General features: G+C 41.8%; 1 protein-coding gene across 17 annotated transcripts in view; it reads right to left on the reverse strand.

Moving 5' to 3' along the window:
- The window catches only part of ANKS1B (ankyrin repeat and sterile alpha motif domain containing 1B), a 446,177-nt gene that overhangs the window by 32,119 nt on the left and 388,676 nt on the right, over nucleotides 1–25,382 (reverse strand). For 3 of the 17 annotated variants that reach the window (XM_075728083.1, XM_075728089.1, XM_075728087.1), the window contains 3 exons: nucleotides 20,856–20,963; nucleotides 14,782–14,961; nucleotides 1,541–1,612 (listed from right to left, as the gene is read on the reverse strand). The exons of 2 other annotated variants lie outside the window; for them this stretch is intronic. In XM_075728083.1, coding sequence (XP_075584198.1) covers nucleotides 1,541–1,612; nucleotides 14,782–14,961; nucleotides 20,856–20,963 — 360 coding nt within the window. Of the gene's footprint in view, nucleotides 1–1,540; nucleotides 1,616–14,781; nucleotides 14,962–20,855; nucleotides 20,964–25,382 lie in introns of all 17 variants that reach the window. 12 more of the 17 variants (XM_075728082.1, XM_075728088.1, XM_075728086.1 and 9 more) reach the window with 6 other exon arrangements.

Consider the following 25,382-nt stretch of genomic DNA (forward strand, 5'->3'; position numbering starts at 1 on the left):
CTGTGTTTTAGTATTCTAACCTCCCCATGCCTTTAACTAGTGTGTTTCCTCCCTTTGGCCTCAGTCACCTTGAGAAAGATTTTTTTTCTCCACTTTTTGCAGATAAAGAATTTACAATCACAAAACAGTCTCAAGTCAGGTGCCTGAGTGGCAAAGATTCGATCCTTTTACAGTGACAACTTTTAACCATAAAGGTCATAGCCTTAAAGACCAATATGTCATGCTCTTGCAGTGCTTCATAACCCTGAAAATGGGCAGATATGCACTTCTCAATGCTCTAGAAAGGGTCAGATGCTTGATGTTAAATGAGCTACAGAAGCAGATTACTGCTATTAGGTAATTTTTTACGACTGTTGCACATTTTTCTCTCTCATCCCATTCTCTGAGAACTGTACTTGACTCACATTAAAGGCACCTGGATGCAGAGGTAGTCACAGGTAACAAGTAATCTCAACACAACTTCTATAAAATTAACACCTGCCTCATCTTTTTATAAAAATGACAAGTTAAAAACCCTCCATGCTACAGGGGGAAAAAAAAAAAAAGCCTGGTTTTGAGTGGCTTGAATGCTGTCATTTTTAACAAGGACCACATCTTGTAACTTTTCACCTGTTAAAGTCTCATGCCTAGTTATGGTAACATGTATTAGTCACCATGACAACAATAAATTGGAGCACACATAGATAAAACGCTTCTGGCTTGAAAATTAATAATATTCTCCCTGTAAGAATTTTAAATGTTCTGTGGACCAGCCAAATCTTCATTAGTTGCTTACATTTTAATTCCTAGCAGGAGAGAAATTTTTTTAGCTCCTTATATCTTTGGCTTTTGAAATAATGGAAACAGGTTCATGGCATACTATACATTTTAAAGGCATCTAAAGCTTGGTAGCCAAAAACAGCCCCTCTCTGGCAGAAATGCTCCAAGGAGGCAGTTATATGACAGAAATCAGGAGAAATCTACAGCTCCTCTGAAATACTATGCTTAGTGAAATCCGAATGACTGGCTGTCATCCTTATCACGCTGCAATACGGATCACCGGGTTTGTTCTCACGTGCACAGCAGATGTGCCTCTGTCACAGAAGTGATGAAAATTCCGAGCACCATCAGCATTACCTTTAATTCCCCAATAGTGCCTCTGCAAACACAGCGTGCTCCTCAGCTAGGCAAAGCCTATAGATTAACACAGAAAGGGCAGCACAACACATTGTGGGGGTGAAACTGTGCAAACGAGCTGTTTACACGGTTTCTCGCTTTGGAAAAGTGAGCAAACAAAAACATCAGGAACAGAAGTCAAAGCTCCCCCTGAGCGAGACTGCTGCTGGCAATCCCCCCACGTCCTGTATGTACACCATACAGCCAACAGATGCTAACCACACGGCATGATACACGAATGCGCGCACACATAATCCCAAAAGAGGGCGGACAAGTTACAAACTTTTTTTTGTCATTTCAGCGACGTGACACCCGTAGATAACACCATGGCAACAGACTGCACATCCATAGAGTGACAACATAGCCATTTATCACTGTATCTTACATTATGAACCTGATGAATCGATGAGAAAGGATATCCTGCATTCTGGTTGGTCCAGATCTCACAGACAGAGGACTGCTAATATAAACAGAAAACTACATCTCATCTTGTAAATATTAATGCACCGCAACTGCCAAAAGGCAAGAATAATTAAGAAAAGGCTTGCAATAACATTAAAGAAGGAAGTAAAACAGCTGTTAAAAGTAATTTTTATTTATTTGCTGACAAAATATTTTTGGACTGACTGGAAGGAAACATAGCTTCTTCAGAGACTTTAAAAGAGGTTTCAAACTGCAAGTACAAGACAATTTAGTCAGAAGTACTGGCGATGTAAAGAGATAAAGTTATGCAGGCATAAACAGAAAATGCAGAGAGCAGAAGAAATATTGGTTACTTTCAGGTTTTGGCAGGGAAGAAGTTTGAAATCAACATCCCAATTAAGTTTTGAGATTTGACTCTCTCTCTGTTGGAGACTTTCACAGGGAGAGAGGAAGGGAAAAATCTGGCAATACAGTCAACAGGAAAAATATGTTTTCTTTGCAACAATTACCAGAAAAGAATGCATTGCAATGAAATGAAGCAGGTGCCCACCATCTCCTTCCAACAATAGTTCCTTTGCATACAAAGATACAGATAATATTACCTTTGGTATTGACCTGACCCCACTGTGTAAATGAAAGGTTTCAGTCTACCTTCTACATTACGATACAGATCATCTGTAGTAGCAAAGCAAAGTAAGCGTATTGTAGCGTCTCTAGCAAAAGCAACAGAACTAGGCAAGCACAGCATTCACCAGCATCTTTTACATATTTCCTTGTTTGGACACTCATCAAGAAAGCATCTGTGACACCTCAGCAAAAGCTAAGATAACATTTTACAGTAGCCAGGCAACTAAAACAAAGCATCAGACGTAGGATCTGCCCACAGTATCTTCAGCAGGCAGCAACAAAAGGCAATAAACACGCATGAAAAATGCAACTGCAGCATCCAGAATAGATAGTAATTAATATATCAGTAATTTAACAACAGCAAGAATGTGCATTGCTGGTTCTTGTCAGCAGCAGCAGCAGGAATTTAGCACCGATGCTCAAAACAACCCAAAGTGCAACTCTTCTTAGAAATATGGCTCTTGCTCTTACCTTTTGTAGCCTGAAACCTGGCTGCCTGGCTGGTGACAGACCAGGTTATCACTTCTGTTTACTGTCAGGGCAGGCTGGCATCCTCTAGACTGACTACGGAGTGCTGCCAGACAGGCTGGTGGCTGCCTAATGTTGTTAATTGTCCCTTATTTCCTTCATGATTTGAAATGCATGTGCACGCATCCCTTCCCCCAGCTTCAGTATTTCCTAAACTTTCCTGTATCTGGTTAATTTCTTCTCCCCCCATCTTGTTTTCAAAGTTATTTGCTTCTCCTTCGTGATGCGCAGGGCTCTACATTTTGATAGCATTAGCTAATAGACACTTTGACTTTGGCTCACGGTCTTCTACCTCATCCTCTGCAACTTGCTACAAAACAGTCTTCCTCCATGTGACGAACACGTACTCCCAGTGCAAGGCCAGTAGCACACACCACTCCAGCTACTTCTGCTGTGCCATGATTAGGACATGGCACTAGTTGGCACTAATGACCTTTTTTTTTTCCTGTATGTCAAGCAAACTGACTTCTGGATGCTCCTGCCATGCCCATCAGTGTGATGCCTATGTTTGTTTGCTGGGTGGGGGGGGAATTCCTGAATGGGAATCCATGGCAGAAGCTTGTGCCTCCGCTTTTCAAGAGAAGAGTAAAACAGAAGGCATTTCCATGCCAGGTGCAGCGTCCCCAGGCATCTGGTAATCAAGAAAACATAGTGCAGTGCTATTTGGACACACTTGCTGAGGTCCTGAAAGGAGTAAGGTAAGGCAGCGTGGTACTGTATGCTAGCAGATGTTTTATTTCTCCCCGGCGCTAGTGGTGCTGGCATGGGGTTGCTGTGATGCTGTCGTGTCGTACAGCTGGTTCTCACCATCTCGGTACTCTGGAGACAAAGGTGTATCCTTAAATCCTGCCCCTCCCGAGGACTTGCCTTTAGGGAGCGATGGATCAGCCGGATCAGCTGGGAGCCGGAGCCTGCCCCGGCGCAGCAGAGGTGTGCGGGGCTCTCCCGGCAGCGCTGCCTCAGCCGCAGAGCAGCAAGGCTGCTGCGCCGACACAGCGATGCTGCGATAGCGGCCCTACCATGCTGCGGCACGTAAACGCGTAAATACACCGGATACATCTATCGGCTGCTTTGGTGCTAACTCAGGAACAGGTAACATGACGCTGCGGTGAGCATGTAGGCAAGCTTTAACTTACTCCATTTTAAAAAGGACAGGGAATCAATCCTTTCTTACACTTGCTGATGGTACCCACCCTGCCCCTCCTCCTCATCTTCTCCCAAACGTAAACTCATGGGTTAGCTCACTCCCCCTGCGAGCTGGGAGCTCTCTGGTGCCCTTCTCTGACTGGGGGAATTCACACCTATGTATTTCACCTTCCTCCTTCACAGGTTAAAGCAGCAGAAGATAGGCTGTCTTCAACCCCTTTTATAAATGAAGGGAAGCCCTTCTTATTATTTTTAATTCTTTGGAGAAAGAAGAGTGCATAAAAGCAGATGTTTGGAGCACTCACCTGTGAGAGACAAATTCTCTGGGTCCAGGTCTCTGTTCCAAGGACTGTTCAAGTGAACTGCCCCCATCACACAGACCTACCTCCAGAGTTAAGGTTTGGAAGATCTAGGATTAAGCTAAATCATCTTTAAATACAGGTGACTTGATTTATTTAATCAATAAATCAAGTGGCCCAGCAGAGACCGAGAATTTCCCACAACTGTATGAATGCCCAGTCAGAAGGGCAGCAGTGCAAAACTCATTACTCAGTTCTGCACTCATTAATGTTTGAATGACTAAGGTACTGAAATGCAGTACAGAAGGAACATTAATTTTACAGAAGGTAATGAATTCAAATTCAGAAACCAACCTTTTCCTTGCACCACTGTAAAAATATTTAGCATTTATTATATACATATTTTATGTCTTCAAAGTGCTGAAATTTTTTAATGAATTATGAAATCCCCAGGAGAAGTACTTAAAGTTGCATACCCCTGCGCTGAAGAAGAAGGAACCAAGGAAAGCAAAAAGGTTAAGTGAGTATCTGAGGCCAGAAAATAGGCAGTAGGAGGGAGAATTGGGAGTAGGCTTCAAACACTCATAATTTTCAGCTCCCAAAACATATGCCCTCAAAAAGAAGGAAAATAATTCAATCTGTGCATGTACTTCCACCACAATAAACACAAATACACTTGGGCACTTAATACCACTGACACAGAAGGTTCTGTGAAAAAGAGAGTTTAACAACGAACATTTTCTTAAGTAATATCGTAAAGGAGAGCACAAATGTAGCATCAACTATTGCCTGATTAGTATCAAATGTGTTTATCTTATTCTTCCCAAAAGATAAATGCGTACAGGTAACACTGCAACAAGACTCTGCTATCGTGATACCATTTTTGTGATAGCTATAGATGTCCCACGCATAAAAGATTTCCCCATCTAGTCACTGTGGGACACAACTCTGAGGGACAGGAGGAGCAAAGAGAGGGGGAAAGGGAATGGCCCGCACTGCACAGCTCTTGCCATCTGCTATGCGTGATACAGGTGGCTGGTTAACAGTGTGAGAGGGAGGGAGGTGAGGCATTACCCGCTCTCCACTCATCCATCCCCCTTCTCTTCCCAGCAATTGCAGTTCTGACATGGTCTCCTAATCACTTTATGACTGTCTTTTAAAAGAATTAAGGACATTCTCACTTCCATTTATTTAACTTAATGTGCTTGATTTCAAGAAAACACATTTACATATGGAATAGTATTTCTTATTCTTCTTGCTTACTTCCTCTGTGACAGAAGACGACAGTAGGGCACAGTTATTTCAGACACGTGTTGTAAAGTCAGTAGCCAATCATGTTACAAAGTCTTTGCACATTTCCATCTGCTTCAATTCTTTCTAATTACTCATATATTTACTGGAAAAGCTGTAGGACAGTACATATACAGGTCTTCAAGGTCGTGGGCTGTGTTGGAAACAAGTGTTTCATAGGGTGAGCAAAATTATCTGAGGAGATCTTACTTTAGGCTTCATCCCTATAGACAGGGAAGACTTGGTTGATAATCTGAAGACAGAAAGTAACTGTACTGCAAGTTATCACAAATGAGTAAGATATATCATTTCCATGATCAACTTTCTCAGGAGAAGAAAGGAGGAAAGCAACAGAAAAGAATACCTGGACAACATATGCAGAAGGAACAGGAGCTGGGTGGAAGGCAGTCCTGATGTATTCATTGCAGCTTAATGAACTTCATTTGATGGCACTTTAAGAGATGTCACAGTTTTACCTAAACTAGGAGCAGTTATCCTCAGAAAGTCATTGAAGATAATGAAAGGACCAAAGAAGGGCTAAAAGAATATTTAAGATGGGAGAAAATGAAGATTCAGAAAGTTATAGCCAGCTTAATGGCAGGGACCAGCAAGTTACTAGAAAAGTTGTTTAAAAACCTAGTCACCATCCCCTGGTCCTCGTGGCCTATGAGACCTTTTGATATTCTTCCTGGCCACCTGAAATCAACACTTAGGAAAATGTGCATGTATGTCTGTATATCTATAGCTACGTATATGTTACTGAGGATAACAAAGAAAAAGCATAATATTGCCTGCCATGTGTTACTTGACAGAGCTTCTATGGGCCAAGAAAAATTCAAGGTGTTTATAATGAGGTTGCTCAGTATGAATCATCTCAGAACAAATTTCTTTCCTTTGCTGGAAAACTGGCCAACTAAATCATCAGCAGCAAGGAGGAGCCCAACAGGACTTGGACACCGATGGTGTGACTCCTGATGCAGCGACACATGCCATGGCCCATACACAAACTAGCTTCAGTCAAAATGCAAGTGGTTGCACAAGAAGTTGAAATGCACGTTTAGAGAATAATTATTGGTACTGAAGCACAAGTGGACCGGAACACGCCGAGGGAATCTGCAATGACTCGCTCCATGCCATGGCTTGGAGGAGAGCTCAGGCTCTCTGGGGAGGGTCCTGGCATCAAGGACTTTCCAGAACAGAGTAAGAACTGAAAATGGATTTGATGAACTACAGAAATCAGTCAGATGAAATTCAGTAAGACAAGAGGATTACTTGGGAAAGTAAGTAAACACATAAATAAAATAGCAAATAAACTAGGACAGCAATTAAACAGGAAGACGGGGAGAGGACACAAAAAGATTTGGAAGTTTTAGTATACTTCAAATTAAATACAGCGGTCTTGCAAAAGAATAAGCAAATAAATTGCAGGATAATTCAAGTCAGAAGGGAGCTCAAGAAGTTTCCATTCCAACCCCAGCTCAAAGCAGGAACAGCTATGAGACGACACCAGGTTGCTCAGGGCTTCATCCAGTCAGGTCTTGAAAACCTCCAAGGACAGAGACTGGACAGCCTTTGTGAGCAACCTGTCCCCCACCATGCCTGTCCTCCTGGGGAGGAAGTTTCTCTTGCCATTCAGTCAGCACCTTTCCTCTTTCAGTTTTTGTACCCAAACTTGCCTTTTCTCCAGCCAGCCCTGGTCCCCCAGCCTCTCCTCAGAAGGCAAGTGCTCCAGCCCCTGACCATCTTGGTGGCCCTTCGCTGAACTCCCCTCTCCTAAATAAAAAAGGAGGTATTTAATAAAAATGGCATATTGTAACACATGGGAAGAAACTTGTGTGCCATACGCAACCACCAGCAAGGTCTCATATGGGGCGATATCAGTGTTAGCCACTGCACTTCAGGGAGGATGGAGGCACGCTGAGGGAATCCAGGAGAGAGTAACAATGACAAACAGAAGTCTAGAAAACACCAGGGCATGGCCCTGGTTAGGTAAATGTGGGTCCCCAACGGTCTGTTCACCCTTGAGCTGTTCTGAGAAGTCTGTTGGTGACTCCTGATCTGCTGCCTTCTCCACCTCTCCCCAGCAAGGCTCGCCCTCTCTCAGGCTTCCAGGTAGCAGAGCTGGTCCACGGGGAGAACAGGAGCTGCTGAACATAAGCTCTGGGCTTATTCCCCCGCTGCCTCTCCCTCTGTGTCTCACCGCAGGGCTGAGCCTTGGGAAATCGCTCCCATCCCCTGGCATTGCAGCCCCAGCGAGGCGCAGGAGGGAAGGAGAGCAACAGCAGCAAACCCAGCTCCCTCTGAAGCACATTAGCTAACCCACTAACTATAATTCAGTCTAGCTCCAGAAATGAGGAGAATTTTGGATCAAATCCCAGAAAAATCACTCTTGGCATGGTGAACAATCTTTAAAGGTGCAACAGCTGAAAGAAACAAATGAAAATCAGATGAATGGGGCTGTCTGGCCCCTTTTGTAATCGTCACTCCAAATGTTTTAGGACCGTGGGAGAGCAGTTGTGCTGTCTCAATAGATGTTGCTTCCCTGAACATTGCCAAAGCTCTGGAAAGAGCTTGTCTTACTGGCACGAATAATTGCAGATCCTCCTTCGAAAACAAGATCTTCAGAGACGAAGAGTGAAATTTGAAATTAGTATTTCTTTTAGAGAAGCAGAAACTAGAAATAACACTTCTTATTCGAATAAGTGTATACATTTTGCATTGGTGTATTTCTTTGGTTTCTCCTGAAAATACTTTACATGAAGATTTCCAGAAAATCACTGGCCATCTTGGAACGGCTTTCTTGCAGGCAGGCAGCGGGTGAGAGGTGTGAGCAGCGACACCGCGCTCTAGGTCTGTGCACCCTGTCAGCAGCTCCCAGCGAGGTTTCACGAGAAGGTGCGTGCCACGGCCAGCACACCCTGGGTAGGGAGATGACTGGCCCAGGACCACAGTGAGCCTGCAAAGATTGTCCCCTCCAGCCGGTGGCAGGGCGAGAAGGAAAGCCAGCCTCCCATGCCAGGGTCGATGCTCTAGGTCCTGTGCACCTCCACCTCTTCCTCCACGCAGAGCCATACTTTGCACATTTTCCTCTGATGAGGAAAGACCAATAACACAGCTGTGCTTCCCTCTCCCCCAGCTGACACCCTCCTTCATGCGATGGCGATCTTTTCCGATAGGCAGTCAGTTTTCATTTGGTTTCAATCCAGTAACGCAGGAGTTGGGTTCCTGCTGGGGAGGACCTACTGAGGGTCTTCCCAGCAGTTAGCCAAGGCTACAGCTGCTTTGCCCGGCTCCTGGAGGTGCAGAGCTGCACCTCCGGCCCCGTGATCCGTGGTGAGCAGCCAAGCCTCTTCTGATTGACAACACCCCTTCTGCTGGTGCTGACAGCTACAAGCGCAACCCAGCCTTTTAGCCTTGCATAGAGGATACAAACTTCTGGACAAATACCACCAATAAGGATTATGAGACTTTGGTCCCTGAACATTAGGTACAGGTATCTACATTCTAGTGGAAAAAACAACAACAACAACAAAACAAACAAACAAACAAAAAAAAAGAGTGGGGTCTTTCAGAAGAGCACCCCAAACTCTAAGTACAACTTTTTTTCCAGCAGCTTAAAAATGTAAATGTTAGATATTAAAATTCAGCTTTGACTCTGAAATATTCAGATTTTCAATAAGAATAGTTTATTTGACAGTAGAAACTACCTCATCTTCTCCATTTTTCATACAATCCTCCTTCATTTTTCATACAATCTTTCCAATGTAGAGCTTCTAGCTCACATGACTGAGTGTGAAAAACAGTAAATTAATAAAAAACATCTGTCCCCATCTTTAAAGAACATCTGTCCCCTTCTTGGTGTAGTATTTATGGCTTTAGTTTGGATCATTAATACCAAATATAGAAGCGGCTTCCTGAATTCCATATGCTGAAGCAGCATGTAGGTATGATCCACATCCCATGACTTTTAAAATGCTAGCTTCCATAACATTCTTGAAAAAGTTGTATCTTTCTATTCAGGCAGAAATTACTTAGATTTTTCATAATGTCTTTATCAGTTTACTTGTCCATTAAATACACAAGGGATTTACAGATGAAAGTTTGCTGAAATTTACAGTTCAAGATACAGCCCTCTATGGCATTAATATCTAATTGAATTAAAAAGACAACTGTCAGTAACTTCTATACCATGCAATAAAAATAGATTCAGTTAAGCATTTTTCTTTTGATGTTAAATTGAAGGTCTTCATAGTTCAGTTATCTTTCCATATTAAAATAAAACGCACCTAAAAATATGAACCTTAGAGCATTTTGTTTGAATTTTACATACTTGTCTTTAAAATGGCTGTCTGTTTATCCTCACAACATACACTTTTTTATGCTTATAAAAAATGGAAGAAAGAAACCTTAGAAATAACAACAGAATGAAATAATCTAGACAACCATATTTTTGTATTTATTGCTTCTTAAATCTACTAGTAAAGAATTCTGTTATTTCACCAGTAATTTCAACCATTGATAAAAACCCATTCTTCATTGCTTCTTCGATAATCTCATCTTACACACCAATATTCTCCTGGGTGTATTTTCCTTCATTCACTGTAATCTTTAAATCCTTCCAAAGCAGAAGAGGAGACAGGAAAACAAACAGCAAACAAGCAAATAAAATGTCATACTGTGGTTAAAAGTTAAAAAAACTAAAGGTGGGTCTTATGAGACAAGAGTGTTACTTTTTGGCTCCTTCAAGCTTTCAGCGTCATCTTAGCCAACCTGCAACATCCCCATACCTCAATTTTCTTAGCTGTAAAATGGGAAACATGATTTTAAACCACATAGCCCCACAGTGCACTGGAAATAGGAATGCATTAATATCTGTGACGTATTTGGAAGATATTACTGAGCTGGAGGTATTATTTCAGCAAGCAGCAAAATTATTTCACAATTTTCCTATAAACCTGCCTTTGCTAATTGTGTCCCTTGTTTTTATTACACTTTTCCTCTATTCTACATAAAGGATCTCTGGTACTAACTCCATTTGAATGACTGTCTCGTGCATATCAATTCTAATCCTGTAATGAATTATCATCTCTCACAAAATAACGTTACAAGCAGAATCCCAACAATTGGAGTAGCTTTACTTCAAACTTACTACCCAGTCATTACAACGACCTTACGTTTAAGTTATCTTGTGTTTTAGAATGAAAAAAACCCAAACAAACAAACAAACAAAAGAGTAAGAGCCCTCAGACCATGGGACCAAAGAACCCAGAAAGGCTTTCAAAATTCAAAATTAAGTCTGGGTTCAGCATCTCTGAGAAAGAACTTCTCCTGCCAGCCGTTGTGAATATTTTTTCCAACTCTCAGATCTTAAAGGATTCTCTTCTTTCCATCCCAGCCTACTGGGGTGCCCCCCATATGGGCCATGACTAGGTTTATCCTACCAGAAAGCTTACTCTGACTCATTACCAGTTTTTTCTCCCAGAGGCAGACACAGCCTGGAGCCTTCCCCAGAGCCCTAAAGAGGCGCCCACCCACCGCCTCCTGGCACAACAGACCTCTCCGTCTCGGGGTGCACCGCAGGTTCGGCCCTGTGGGGAGAGCGTGCGTCAGCACTGGGGTGATGCCTGACCCAGCTCTGCTTCTGCACGGAGCGGCGTGGGCAGAGGAGCTCCCCGCACCTCCCTGCCTGCCTGCCGTAGGGAGGATGCTTTCGGCCCTCGCTCCTGGCTCGGGGCAGGGTGCAGCGCTCTGAACATCACGGTGAAAGGTCTTATGGACCACGGTGGCTAAAAGCACCGCCGTATGTCACTGGCTGGAGCAATAAATAGCAACAGCCTCGGGGCTGGCAGTCTGGGATATGCTTGCAGCTAGTACCTAAAGCTTCTCTGCTGCCTGGAGAATTACAAATCCTAAAGACCTGACATTTTAATAGGTGTATTTTAACGAGCTTAGCTATGCTTCCTTTTAATTTCCAAAGCTCTTCCCCGCAAATACATATTCCGCCCCCCCCGCCATGATTTCAGGGGTGAATGAAGAGCTCAATGCTTTCAATGGGACTCCTCCTATTGATTTTGGTTCCAAAGCCCTTAGGCTTTGCCTGTATGATTTCAGTTCTATTTTAAAGGTTTAGGCAATTGTAAGAGCAACCTCAGCTATTTTAAACTACGTTAATTTGATCATACTAATCTACAGTTTGCAGGCTCAGAATTCAACATCCACAGTCAAAGATGACTCACACTACTCAATCCTTTCTGGATTTTTTTCTTTTCCTTTTTTTTTTTTGGGAAAACAAACCATCTCACAACCTTCTGTATTACCTTTTCAGCAGTTGTGATTTTCCAACCAGATGTCAAAGACTTTCAAAGTTGGATGACCAACGGGAGAGTTGGATGACCAAACCTATTCCAGTGGGGAATCTAAACTGGTTAGACTCATTGTTTATATTAGGATTTTTTTCCTTCTTAGGTCGCAAACAGTCTGCTAGGGAACTGTGAATGAAGGTACATGCTGGCCTTGAGACAAAACCACCCACATTAAGTAAGTTTAAATCAGTGCTTCCTCCAGGAAACAAAGTGTAGATTTTAAATTGAGGCTAAAAATAGTCTTATCCTAACATTTCTGAAATAAAATCAAGTTCGTGAAAGCAATGCCATGAATAAGCTCTCAATACCACGTCAGTCTCGCTCTTCAAGGCCATGAAAATACCCATTAATCTCATCATCAAGAACGCACCTAAAAACCTTTCAAAAAATCACAGCATCAAATATGTCTTTATGCACATCTGTCTACTATAGCATCCAGTAAACATGCAGATTCATATAGCAGCATGCAAACAGCCTAGCAAAGAAAGGGTTAAGACAAATATCCTCAAAGCAATTCCAATAATCCCTGTAGATCATTCTGTTTGTGAGAAGTATTCTAGCTGGAAAGCTGGACTCGTATCATCTCAGAAGTTGTTGTTGATCTGACATAAGCCAAAGAAACCTGCAAACTGCAAGGACGAAGTTGCTAGATAAAAAAAAGAACCACCATGGAGCAGTAGGCTCATGTTAAGAGCAGTTGGATCTCCTTTATTTTCCAGAAACAATTATTTTACCTTTAATTTCAAAGGGGCTTTGGGGGAAAAGATTGGAGGAAATACAGTTCATTTTAGTAAAGCACATATTGCAAAAAATAAATTTAAAAATCTATTTTTGGGCTAGAATGGTTGAACAATCCCTGATTAGCCTCTTAATGGGGTGAGTCCAATTTAGTGAGAATGATCACCAGAGGGAGTCATTGACTTTCCCATTAAAGTCAAAGGGAATTTTACATACATCAGGAATGCAAAATTTGGGGGCAGAGCTGAGAAAGACTCCAAACAGATTGGAGTTCAGGGACTAACACAAAACACTGTTTTATAGATTTCATCTGAATCCATTTTCCCCTTGGAGTCCCAAAGGATGGCTGCTATATTCCACAGTGAAAGTTAGAGAAGTCATTCATTCAGTAGGTACACACTCCCACAAAAAAAAAAATCCCAGCACTTAATTGGTTTTAAAGTGGTTTGGAGTGGTCTAAGCACTAACTGCTCAGTTTTCTCTTTGGATATGCAACATATCACAGTCCTTCTGGAAAAGCAATTTTTAACAGCCCAAAGAAAATCTCCAGGTGCCATATATGAGAATGTGCCATATCTCTTGGGAATATCAGGACTTCAACCAGGAAAAGAAAAGAGTGAAAAAGAAGCAGGAAGAATTGCTAGTATGTTTTTTTGGGTTGCTCTGTTTTTTTTCTTCTTCTTCAATGTTAGCGACTAAAAGAGGAAGTGAGAATAGGGATTTGTGAACCAAGTGATAAAATGAACTAAGTAGATGAACGAGTCTACTCAGCCATGAGCAAGTGTGTATTTCACGCTCAAACACCTAAATTTCATGACCTTCAAAGAAATGTTTTCATGTTATGAACTGGGCTTTTGCTTGCTGGACTTCAGCTCGACCTTGTTCTTGCCAGAAAAGTCCAGCAGACTTTGGGTTGAAAACAAGCTCATTCACCAGGCAACTTTCCCCTTAATTCCGCACAATAAGATTATACAGCAGAAAATTAGGAGATTAAAAAAAAGGCAAGCAAACAGCCTCACCCAACCAAATGCAATTTCCCTTCCCTAGAAATGTCCTCTGAAAAAATAGAATTCAATTTGTTTCTGTGTTCCCAGGTAATGGCAGCACCTTCTTTTTTGCTTGTTTATTTAATTACTACTTCTTGTTCATGCAATTAGCTGGGAGACTGCAGCCTTTTGTTCATTATGTTAACCATAACACAGTTATTTGCATAGCTGTTTCCATTTTGAATTTTGGATAGAAGCTCTATTTTGGGCTGTGGCAGGCAGAGAACCACTGGGAAGCCTCATGCAGGGCAGCATGCAGCAACCTGCTCCTTCGTGGAGTGAGTCGCTCCAGGAACTGCACTGGCTGCCCATCTGCTTCTGATGGCAAATCAAAGCCCTATTTCCAACATACGCTGCAAAGCACCGCATGGCTTAAGACCTGGTTGTCTTTCATCGTATGTGCCACCAAAAACCAGCTGAGTTCATCCTAAAGCATTTTCGCCAACAGGCTGTCCAAGCTTAACTTTACTGTCCTTTAGAATGGTACAAGACATCACTCTGGTCAACATATGCTTGATTTAAAATAATCAGTACTCTTATTGTGGTTGGGTGAAAAAATTCAGAGATGGAGGCTACTTTAGGCTTTCTTTCATAGAATCATAGAATTTCTTTCATGAACAGTTTGATTTAACATCCAGTTGAGTCTAGCACTGTTGCGATGTTCAAATGAATTGTTGCACAGTTAAATCTTTTTTTAAACACTCAAGATATATCCCCAGATCACAAAGTTTAGGAGAATGCTGACCCTCTCCATTAATAAATGCAGCACTTGCCGCCACCCCCCAAGTCCTCTGAGTTTCTGGCAGTGAACTGACGTCAGCTTATTTTTATCTTGGTTGCTCAGAAATTGAGGAGTCTGCACCTTGTTACAGAAACAAGAGGCAGAGTCAGTGCTGGTGGGAGCCTGCATGCTCTGGTGTGCAGGAGGCACCTTCATCTCAGCCTCCAGACACCTAAACACCCCCAAAACTCTACCTCTCAGGAGAAACTGCACACCAACTTACACTATTTGAAATACAGAGAACTGGAACAGATAGCTTGGAAAAATCATCAATCTTCGTAGCTTACAATTCAGCCTTCATATATGACCCACAGCTATGGTTAGGCTTAGTTCTGTAACGAATTGCAGCAAGGCGCAGCCTTTTAATGGCATTGTTTTAATCCTACCTGTGCCATCTGCCTCTCCAGCTTTGACCGGGGAATATCATCAAAATAGTTTTCATTTCTTCTTCTCCTTGCATCGCCCTGCATGATAATGTGGGGAACGTCCAGGGAGCCACCAGTAGTGAAAGTGCTTTGGCTAAGTGATGGAGACAACTGAGGAGGAGTGTGGTTACCGCTGGGTTCCTGGACAGAGAGGAGAATAATGCAGCATAAGAACAGCAGCATATTGCTGACTTCAAACCACACATTTAAAAATGTATTTGAATTATTAATATTAAAAAAATTAAGGAACAATTCTTGAAGTAGAGGTTAGTGTGGCTGAACTTGTGAGATTCGCTACCTAAGGTGCAGAGCCCACGTAGAAGGAAAAATAATTCACTATTTACATGAACTAGTGGCAAATTCTCTCTCTAAAACCTCCTTGTATAATATATACTCCCTTCTAGGACTGCTAGAGAGATAAAACAGTGAGTTACTTCTTGTCAAGGCCCAAATAAAGCCATGATTTAGGACTAGCTATTTGTAAGATGAAATACATTCTCACCACTTCTGAGCAGCCACTCTGAGCAGTGAAAGTGATTTGAAAGTGATTTGAACTCCAGCAACATCTCTTGCTGGAAAAAAGACATGCACAACCATTTACAAAATACACTTTGCAATTTTTATAGGTCTTGCAGAACATCCGTTTAGCTTGAAGTACTGGATATCAGAAACATGCTAAGTAACAATTCCTAGAATGCATGAAAGCATCAGAGTACAAATATTTTACCATGCTCTTCTGGTAATCAATCTGTGCTGAACTGTGACCTTGTATCAGTCAGTGTGCAAACACCACAGTGAATTGAAACACAAACTCTGTCTAATAAACAGCTAAATATGTTGTCCTGGTTTCGGCTGGGATAGAGTTAATTTTCTTCCTAGTAGCTGGCATAGTGCTGTGTTTTGGATTTAGCAGAGGAAGAATGTTGATAAAATGCTGATGTTTTAGTTGTTGCTGAGTACTGCTTATGCTAGTCAAGGACTTTTCAGCTTCCCATGCTCTGCCAGGTACACAAGAAACTGGGAGGGGGCACAGCCAGGATAGTTGATCCAAACTGACCAAAGGGCTATTCCATACCATATGACGTCATGCTCAGTATAGAAACTGGGGGGGGTTGGCCAGGGAGCAGCAATCACTGCTCGGGAGCTGTCTGGGTATCGGTCGGCGGGTGGTGAGCAATTGCATTGTGCATCACTTGCTTTGTATATTGTTATTATTATTATCATTATTATACTGTTACTATTAGCATTACTATTTTACTTTATTTCAATTATTAAACTGTTCTTATCTCAACCCAGGAGTGTTTCTCACTCTTACTCCTCCGATTCTCTCCCCGATCCCATCGGGGCAGGGGGAGTGAGCGAGCGGCTGCATGGTGCTGAGTTGCTGGCTGGGGCTAAACCACGACACATGTCCTCCTGATCATACATTTACCCGGATCTGCCACCACACCGCTCACAGACAGCCACCGTACACATGTTTGGAAACACCTGTCCTCATGCACATCACATCACTTGTTCAAACACCAATCCCAAACATTGGTGCCCAGCTCCACCGTTCAACGCTGTCTTGGAGATTGCAATCAGCGGAGGCAGAGCTACAGTGTACTGGCCAGCCAGTCTGCATATGCACCACCCCAGCGGGGACTGTAAAAACTGTCATAGCAACTGGATGGGGAAACATGTTCCTCTCTCATGATGTAGGTTACTGGGCTCAATTTATGTGACGCTAGAGATTTCTCTGATAGTAAGTTCTTTGGAGGCAGAACGTACCCAGGAGCGTGTTTGCACAGTGCAGACCTTGTCTAAATTACCTATTGCTGTAATACTATATTTCAATACTGAACAACAAGAAGGGACCTGAAGATACTGGAGGAAGCAAAGACCTGCTCCAGTGTGCATGGAGGGTAAAAAAACCCTGCCTTTTTATTGAAAGAAAGAATTAAAGTGGATATTTCATGCACGATTACATTGAAGCAAACCTAATTCTGAAAAGCATCAAGGTACTTTACTCCATGCTGTTAAGAAACAAGGTCTGGTGTAAGAAAACAGAGAGCTGTAATCTCTTCCAAATGGAAAGCTGCAATTTTCTGTATGCGTTCAAGTGATAGTAACATCTGATGTTAGTATTTGAAATGCAGGAGTCTATGTGACATTATTCCTTGCAATCACAATAAAGGATTAGTATTTTCCATGTTGGTTGACTAAAATCAGGGATATATAGTTGTTTAGCAACTTTTAATTAACTGGGATTTTTCTGGTTTTGTTTTTAATGCTGTAGCTTTCCTATGATCTGAGACAAGCACTTGACATTTCCCAGGGCAAAGGAAGGAGTGTTTTCCTCTTAGGAATAGTCTTTTTCCCTCCTTCAAGAAAATCCACCTACATTTGGCCCAGTTAAAAGCTTCTGAAAAGCTGTAATCTGCACATACTCAGAAGGTTTGGTGAGACATAATGTCTAAAGCTTGCCCCCGGTTCTTCCATGGGCCCAATTCTGACTAGATGGTGCAGACGCCTCTGCCCTGAAAATAACCTGAGTACAGGGGCACCAAATGACATCCTTTCTAATGACCGCTACCTGCCGCTCCAGCCAGGTAGGTACAGGTAGGTAGCCTCCCTCTGCTCCGCATCACCATTCACCCACTGTTCGTAGACTGATAGGGCCATCAGTGCATCGAAGTGACAGATGACCGTGCACTGGATATACAGATTCCAGCTCTCATCAAGCTTTTTATATTTTATAAAACTGCATAAAAAGAGGAAATTCACTCAGAAATCTATATCGGAAGATTGCTGGCAAGGCAATACAGACAAGAATTACAAAGTCAAGAAATAAAAGAATTGCAGTGCCTCTGCATTATGGAACAGTATGTAATTGTATGATTTTATGCTATTTTCTCAAAGTCGTCCTTCACAGCACAGATGGATTCTCAACTGTGCAGAATGTTGTCATATACTCAGCACTGTGTTATCATTAGTTATCGTGTAGTCAGTATTTTATTCTCACCTCGTTTTGTGGCCCCAAACCCCTTTCCTAAACTCTATTCAAATGCCGCTCTGAACATAGGATGACTAATATTGTCATTTTCATAATGCTCGTAAGTGCTTTAAAAATGTCAATCAATTTATTTTCACCACACCCTGTGACTTCTGGCATTTTATAATCACCACTTCAGTGTGGGGGAACTGAGACACACAGACAAAGGTTAAAAAACATCAGTCACTTTGGACGCCCAATTACAATATCTATTGCTTGATTTTCCAAGTGCTTGTATTCAAAACTCCACTTCTATTGATCTAATTTGCAGCACTGTGCGCTCAGCACTTGTATAAATCAGACTCCAGGCTCCAGTCAAATATGCAGAATGTCGGTAACATACAATTAGTGACTGTTTATGAGGCAATTACCTAAATAACTTACAAAGCATTATCCAAGGGCTTTGTGGCAAAAGCAGGCGTAAATCTGTATTTTCATAGCTACAGCTAGTCCTTTGATCATGAGTCTCTCTCCCATTCTTCCTTCATTCCTCTTCCTCACTCCATACCACGTTCTCATCTCCTTTATACTCTGCAGACCAGGCATGGATGCCCGTGCAAGTGCTATGATGTACTCAGTACCATGCTACTGTCAGTCACGAGGCAATCATACCATGTTTCCACCCTGTTGTGAATGCATGGATACATGCCCTGCAGGGATGCCTGATCATACATTTCACTGTCGAAATCTACTTCATCCCCACCTTTCAGTCCTGCTCGTCACGTAATGCTGGAACCACACAGGTCAGGGCTGGAAGAGAGCTTAAGAGATCCTTCCTCAGGCTGCCTAGGTGCACCTCATGTCCCACAGACGTTTGTCTAACCAGTTCCTAAAACCAGGAATTCTCTCTAGTGAATTAATCCTTGTGTTAAACTATCATTACTATTGTAACGCCTAAATTGTTGTTCCTTCAGTTTAAATTCCAGCCTCCAGTGCTGACCAAGTGAGGATGGGGTTCCATGAGTAACATGGGAACAGGTCCTGTAATTAAATATTATAATGCATTCAAGGAAGGAAAGCAAGATTGCATAGGTAGCCTGAGATCCAGCATTTTCTAACTTTCAAGTATATGACTTTGAAATCACAGTAACTTTTCCTTAGCACACAGTTATTGAGGGAATAACATATTTTGTGGATATTTTTAATGTTTGTTGCTTTTCCTCAATATTTAACCATTTTTTCCTTTGAAATATTTTAAAAGCTAATAGGAAAAGAGTCGAAAAAGATGAAGTGTTAGCCGTGCTTAGGTTCACCTTGGGACCTTAAAAGTAGACTTTAAACAAAACTATCTTTTCTACTGATCTAAAGCAACATGATCTAGTAGAAGGTATCCCTGCCCATGGCGGGGGGGTTGGAACCAGATGATCTGTAAGATCCCTTCCAACTCAAACCATTCTATGATTCTATATAAACCAATCTCCCAGTAGCAGCAGACAGTTCATTTAAACCAATCTTAAAGCTAAAAATTATTGCAAACTACGGACTAAATACTATGTCCTCATTTTGTAGTAGCAGCTGATGGGAAAGAAAACCTTAATCCAAACTCATGTCCTCCTCTTTAGGATTCTCTGTGAAGACTCCAATACCATGTGGTGATGAATGACATTTAGCACTTGCCCACATCAGTAGCTCTACCTGTGGCGCAGCAGACTACTTTTTATCATTTTGACTACAGATGGAGGACATCCAGTTTTCTCTTCGCTATTAACTGAGAATATACCAGTAACATGGACTGCGGAAACTTTCCCACCTGCTGAAGAGGAACTAATTCCCCAGTCCAGAGCACTGAAAGTATTGAGCAAAAATGTGCGACTTTCACATGATTCCTCCTTCCTGGGAGTGTTTTAACACCTGCCATGCATCAGGAATCATTCACATAATACATATAAAATACAAGAAAAATACCCACACGTTTGTGCAATATGCCGTAGAGCAGAACACTACAGGCTTGTGAGACCTTTTTCAATATGGCATTAGGAATAGGCTGAATTGGGGGGGGGACCTAAAATGTCTGTATGTGGCATTTGAGAATAAGCAGGGTGAAAACAGGCTGGTCACAGATATTGTAAGTGTATGTAAAAATAAGCCCTCATTCTGTCTTTCTCTATTTCTCTTTACACCAGGAAATTTAACTTGGGAGCGTGGACACTCTCTGACATTTGGAAATTTAGTCCCAAATGAGATTCCAGTCAGAGATGCAGCCCCATGAAAATAATCAGATCCAATCAAATGCAAAAGGTGCGACCTAAAATATCAAAATAAAAAGTGTTGATAAGAACTCCCTTGGAGGGAATGCAGTAGGAACGGGTCATCAGACCACAACTCAATAAAGGTAATAGACAGCGAGGAAGTGAAGGCATTTGATCAGAGAAACCACGTGAAGGTGGTGTAAGGAGAGGAGATTAAATCTGGTCAAGTGTGGAAAAACTCCAGGGACATTGCAACAAGGTTTCAGAAAGAGGGAATACAAATGGGTATTAAAAACACGATGAAGCTTTCGATATACAGAAACATCTTAATGGCATTGGTATCTCAACACTTTAAAGAGGCTGTCTTTAACGAAAGCATAAAGCATATGTCTGAAAAGTAAGTGCAAGCATTTGAAGACGTGAAAGAAAAATGGTAACTCTCCTTCTGCAATATCGATTGGCTGGGCTGGGATTCCTGTGGGCAAATGTAGATGTGCACCTTGTACACACCTGGTCCTGAGCTAGTTTCTTGAGCAAAGAAGATAAGTAGTATCTAAGAAGTACGAGGTTATCTCATCCTAGCATAGGCATCTCAAACAGGTCAGATGAATCTCCCTGTAAACATGTCAATTTATCTCTGCTGGCTATATGGGGAGGTGCGACTGAGCAGGTCAGCCTAAGACATCTACACTGTAAACTTCTGAAGTGAGCTAAGCTGAACCCCACTCAAAGCGGCCGTTGTTTTCATGTGAGTGTTATGAAATGCTTGCTGACTTTTTGAGAAATGCAAACAAATTTTAATGCGGACTCACCCTGAGGGTTATTGACCGAGGTGGTTTCTGAGGAGGATCTTCGTGAAGCCTGTCTCCCAAAGATGCCAGAACACGCTTCCGGTGACCAATCAAGCTAATTTTTAAGACCTGAAATAATAACAAAAGTACCTTGTTAAAAAGAACACATTGCAATCATTAAATGAAGATCCATTCAGAGTGAAGCCATTTTCTCTTCAAACCTTTTAACAAGTTAGTCCACTACACAGGCTAAGCAGACAGAGAGCACTGCGAGGCAAACAATCAGCAGAGAAAATGAGAGGTGAGATCAAACAGAGGAAAACTCCTGTAAAATGAAGGAAGAAACCAAAGCAGGTATAGCCGTGGAAAACTGAAAAAAAAAAAAAAAAAGCCTCAAAAATGAGTAAGGAGGAAAGGATAATGAAACAGGAAGAGAAGGCAGCAGAACAGGAGCAAGAACAAGGGAATGGGAGGAGGAGACTGGAGAAAGAAACACAGAGGTGCAGGTAAACAGTTGAGTGATGAGGATTAAAGGGATTCACAGGATGGATGAGGAGAAGAGTGAGGAACAGCCAGCGAATGCTTAGAGAGGGCAAAAAGGGAGAAAAGGAACCACACAATGAATACATGTGATCACTTTTAAATCTATTCACCATGCCTTTCATGGGTAATCTCCAAACGGCATGTACAGTTTGCATTATCATGTAGAGTCATCCTTGCGTAAGAAACACAGGATGGACAAACTTTGTCCTGGAGGTCTATTACTTTTATCAGATGCAATGAAAAAAAATCTCTGTTCCACACAAACATGATGATCAGCGGATAGGTACAAATACATGGTGCTTGTCCAAACTCCAAGAATGCTGCCAAAAAGGTGTTCCAAATTGACTGCAACTACTCCCCACTTGTATCTCTCCGTTTCCCTGCCACATACAAAACCACCACTGCTCTCAGGAAAACAGAGAGGTCAGAAGCAGCAAGTTGGAAACTTAAGCATTAGGGGAAAAAAAAATCATATTCCGAGGCTATTCCCTGATGGCTACAATGGCTTCAAAGTGTAAAGCAGCCCTAACCGTAGAAGCAAGCCTCTGCTCTGCAAACAGCAGTGTCCTCACGTAACTCTTCCAGACTGTATATATGGTTTCATACACCAGAGCTGCCTCCATTCCCTCACAGAAGACAGTACTTCCCACTATATTTAGGACCACCGTGTGTCAACACCCTTCAGTCAAGAGGAATTTCTCACTCAGCTTAGAAAAAGTAATAGTCCCCAAAAAACCCTGGAAATGCTACCTCTTAAGTGAACAACTACTTCAGTTTAAGCAGTATCATTAAGAGCTACCATTGATGAGAACAAACAAAGAAAAGCCAAACCCCAGCAACTCCCCTACGACATCTCTTAGATCCAGTATCTCAGGATATGGTACAGCAACACACCATCATTATTCTGGTGGGTGAACTCCTGCATACCCATGGGCACATGAAGGCGTCCACACTTCCTCTGTTGGACGTCTCTGTGCTATCTGATACTGTTGAACATCAAGAACATCTTGTTTGCCAGCATCTACAAAGTGATGGGCTACCACGTGAAACAGATCGAGGCTTTCCTCTGAGAGGCACCTTACAGGGTTGTTGCAGACCCTGCAGCTCAACAGCAGACCCAAGCTGCAGAGTCCCACAAGCCTGTTATGTGCTCTCCTCTTAATCTAAATCTGGAAAAGCACCAGTGAAGCTGAGAACGCAGCACACACAAACGTGCTGGAGGCATGCAGGAGCCTTAGTTATGTATTCAGTTTACGTTCAATGTTAAACAGGAGGGTGCACAGTTTATCTCTGTATGAAACTATATGAAACACGTGAATGAACTACAGCTGCTTTAAGCATTACTCAGGTAATGCATTTCAGTGAACCTGCTTCTTTCATAATGCTTCTCCATCATCAAGAGCATTTACCTAGAGATTTTTAAGTCAAGCTGCAGTTCTTGGGTTGTTTCGAGATCCTTGGCACTCTGACTGCCTTATTAGCTATATCAGACCGCACAAACCAATTCTCTTTGACTTCACAGAGCTGTTGAACAGGAGAGAAAAGGACACAAGCCTTGAGGGATTTCGCACATAAGAGATAAGCAGACAGGTCTAAATGGTTATATTATTTCAACAGCTGTGCTCAATTTCAAAGCAAAACAGATCTTTGAACACCGTAAGCACTGCTAAGCTTATTCCACATTTTGTTTTTCTATTAAAATGGTGGTCACCCCAATTCTGAAGTGGTAGGGATTTAAAGATGCAACCTACAGAAACATATGGTCCTCAGCAAACAGGCAGATATAGCCCAGTCTCGTCTGGACCACATACTCTGTTAACTGAAGACAGGTGTATTCTTCTGGAAACAGACTCCCTAGTAATTGTCTTGGAAAACTTGTTACTCAACTTACAAATATAAAATATGGTTTTCTGAAACACTTCTATATTTGAGTTATGAGAGTTTAACAAACACCCTGAAAGTCTGAAAACTTGTTCTGTGATGGATTATCCTTGACAGTATTTATCAAAAATGTCAAATATCACAAATACAGGTCAACAGTGTGCAATGGTAAAGTTGCCTAAAGCAGTATCTTAGAAATATCTTAATGTTGTGTATCAAATAACCTTTAAAAGTCTTGCACTTTTTTAGCCCACAGGTTAGTTCCCCATGAATATTTTCTATATACCAGGTAAGAGTGAACATAGTAACACTGAACTATAGGGACAGTCAATACAATGCACCTAAGTGCTATGCAGTGAAGCATTTTGTCAAAAGGATTGTAGCTTACTTCATATACAACAATGAAATGGGCTTTGCAGTGTGGCTGCAGGAATCTGCTATGACATGCCATGAAACCTTTGAGAGTAGCTTAAGGCCCTCCACAACCAGCTGTTTTGTTACTGGGACAAAAAAAAAAGACATGTACATGACATGCCTCTCTCCACACCGACAGTAGGATACCCGAGACAAAAATAATGCAAGTCCATCTCATGTATTTTCTTATGTTTGATGTTGTAATACAATTGAAAGAGAAGGGGGCAAGTAATTTGCCCAAAGAAATGATACCTGCACACAAATTTAATCCTATTTTTACCTCCATATTCTCCAATGATTAGCATACAAAATAAAATTCCACTAGGAAATGTAAGGAATCCACAAATGTAACCAATGCAACACTTTACATTGAGATTTCCAACTTAGTTGACAGATGTTTTAAAAAACACATATAACCCAGTAACTCCCTGATGACTGTATATGTCCAGATGCTGGAATTAACAAGTTATTCCATCTAAAACCAAACATTTCTTCTGCAACATTTTTCTGCCTGATCTTTTCTTCTGATTGAATAATATGATCCAATACTGTATTTTTAGAATTATTCTACATTTCTTTAAAATTGGTATTGTAAAGATTCTTGAAATTCAAGACATCAATTCCCTTTCTTTTGGAATAACCTGAAAAGTTACTGTATGGTGTAAAATTAGTACCATAATAGTGCAAGCGGTCTGGACTAAGCATGCAGTGGCCATCAGACACTAGGAACTAGCTACAAAGTGGAAAACTAGACAGTGATCAGAACAGTACTAGTAATTCTCTAGGGGCAGCATCAGACGCTTCAGAATTTAAGAAAAAATGGTAAATACAAGTCAACAAGGTGTGATCTTCCTATCTCTGCAAGTATAAACAGTCCGAAACACTAGCTAAATCCAATTCTACTAACTGTTTTACTGCTGGTTATATTGGAATAAACTCCAGGCTATCTAGAATGATTAATTCCAGGATACCTAGGAAGCAAGCTCAGACCAAGCAGTACAGCTCACCTGATCATTATGACTGGTTTAACTGAAAATTTGAGAATGGATTAAATACACTTTCTATATAAATTCCCAGCATGGACAACTGTACAAAATTTTACAAATCTTATCCATAGAACTGCTGTCAGCGATCAACAGTTACAACAACAACAAAAACAAGGCAAAACCCCCTATCCCACATACTGACCATGAATACATGGTGCAACAATTTGCATATTTTGAAAGATAAATATGCCCGAGTCATTAAACTTTCATAAAAACAACTAATGTCACTACACTGCAGAGCCAATAATTGACCCCATGCCCCAGTACTCCAGCTGTGCTAAAGCTTGTTGTGTGATGCTGCAGATGCAGGAGCCCCCTATACCAAGCGGGCTCGTTAATCTTATCCTCCACACAGGCGAGGCCCTGTGGGATCAGCCCTAGACCCAAAGTAACTGGGAGCTCTGGAAAAATGCATGCTCTGCATCTCTCCCACCCCCTTCTCCTCTCTCAGGACCACAAAATGTGCAGGCAGAAGAAAGCAAGGGCTGCGCTACGCAGCTGCGATAGTGAATATCCGGTGGCTTACCAATACCAGACACCGCCAAATCCAGTCCAAAGCATATTAAACTTTGGTCATGTTTTTTTCACATAGGGATACTTTATGATTTTCTTCATCCTGACTGCAACTGCTGATTCCTTCCTACCCTAAATTATCACAAAACCT

Source organism: Pelecanus crispus, chromosome 1, assembly GCF_030463565.1.
Source record: "Pelecanus crispus isolate bPelCri1 chromosome 1, bPelCri1.pri, whole genome shotgun sequence".
Taxonomy (NCBI): domain Eukaryota; kingdom Metazoa; phylum Chordata; class Aves; order Pelecaniformes; family Pelecanidae; genus Pelecanus; species Pelecanus crispus.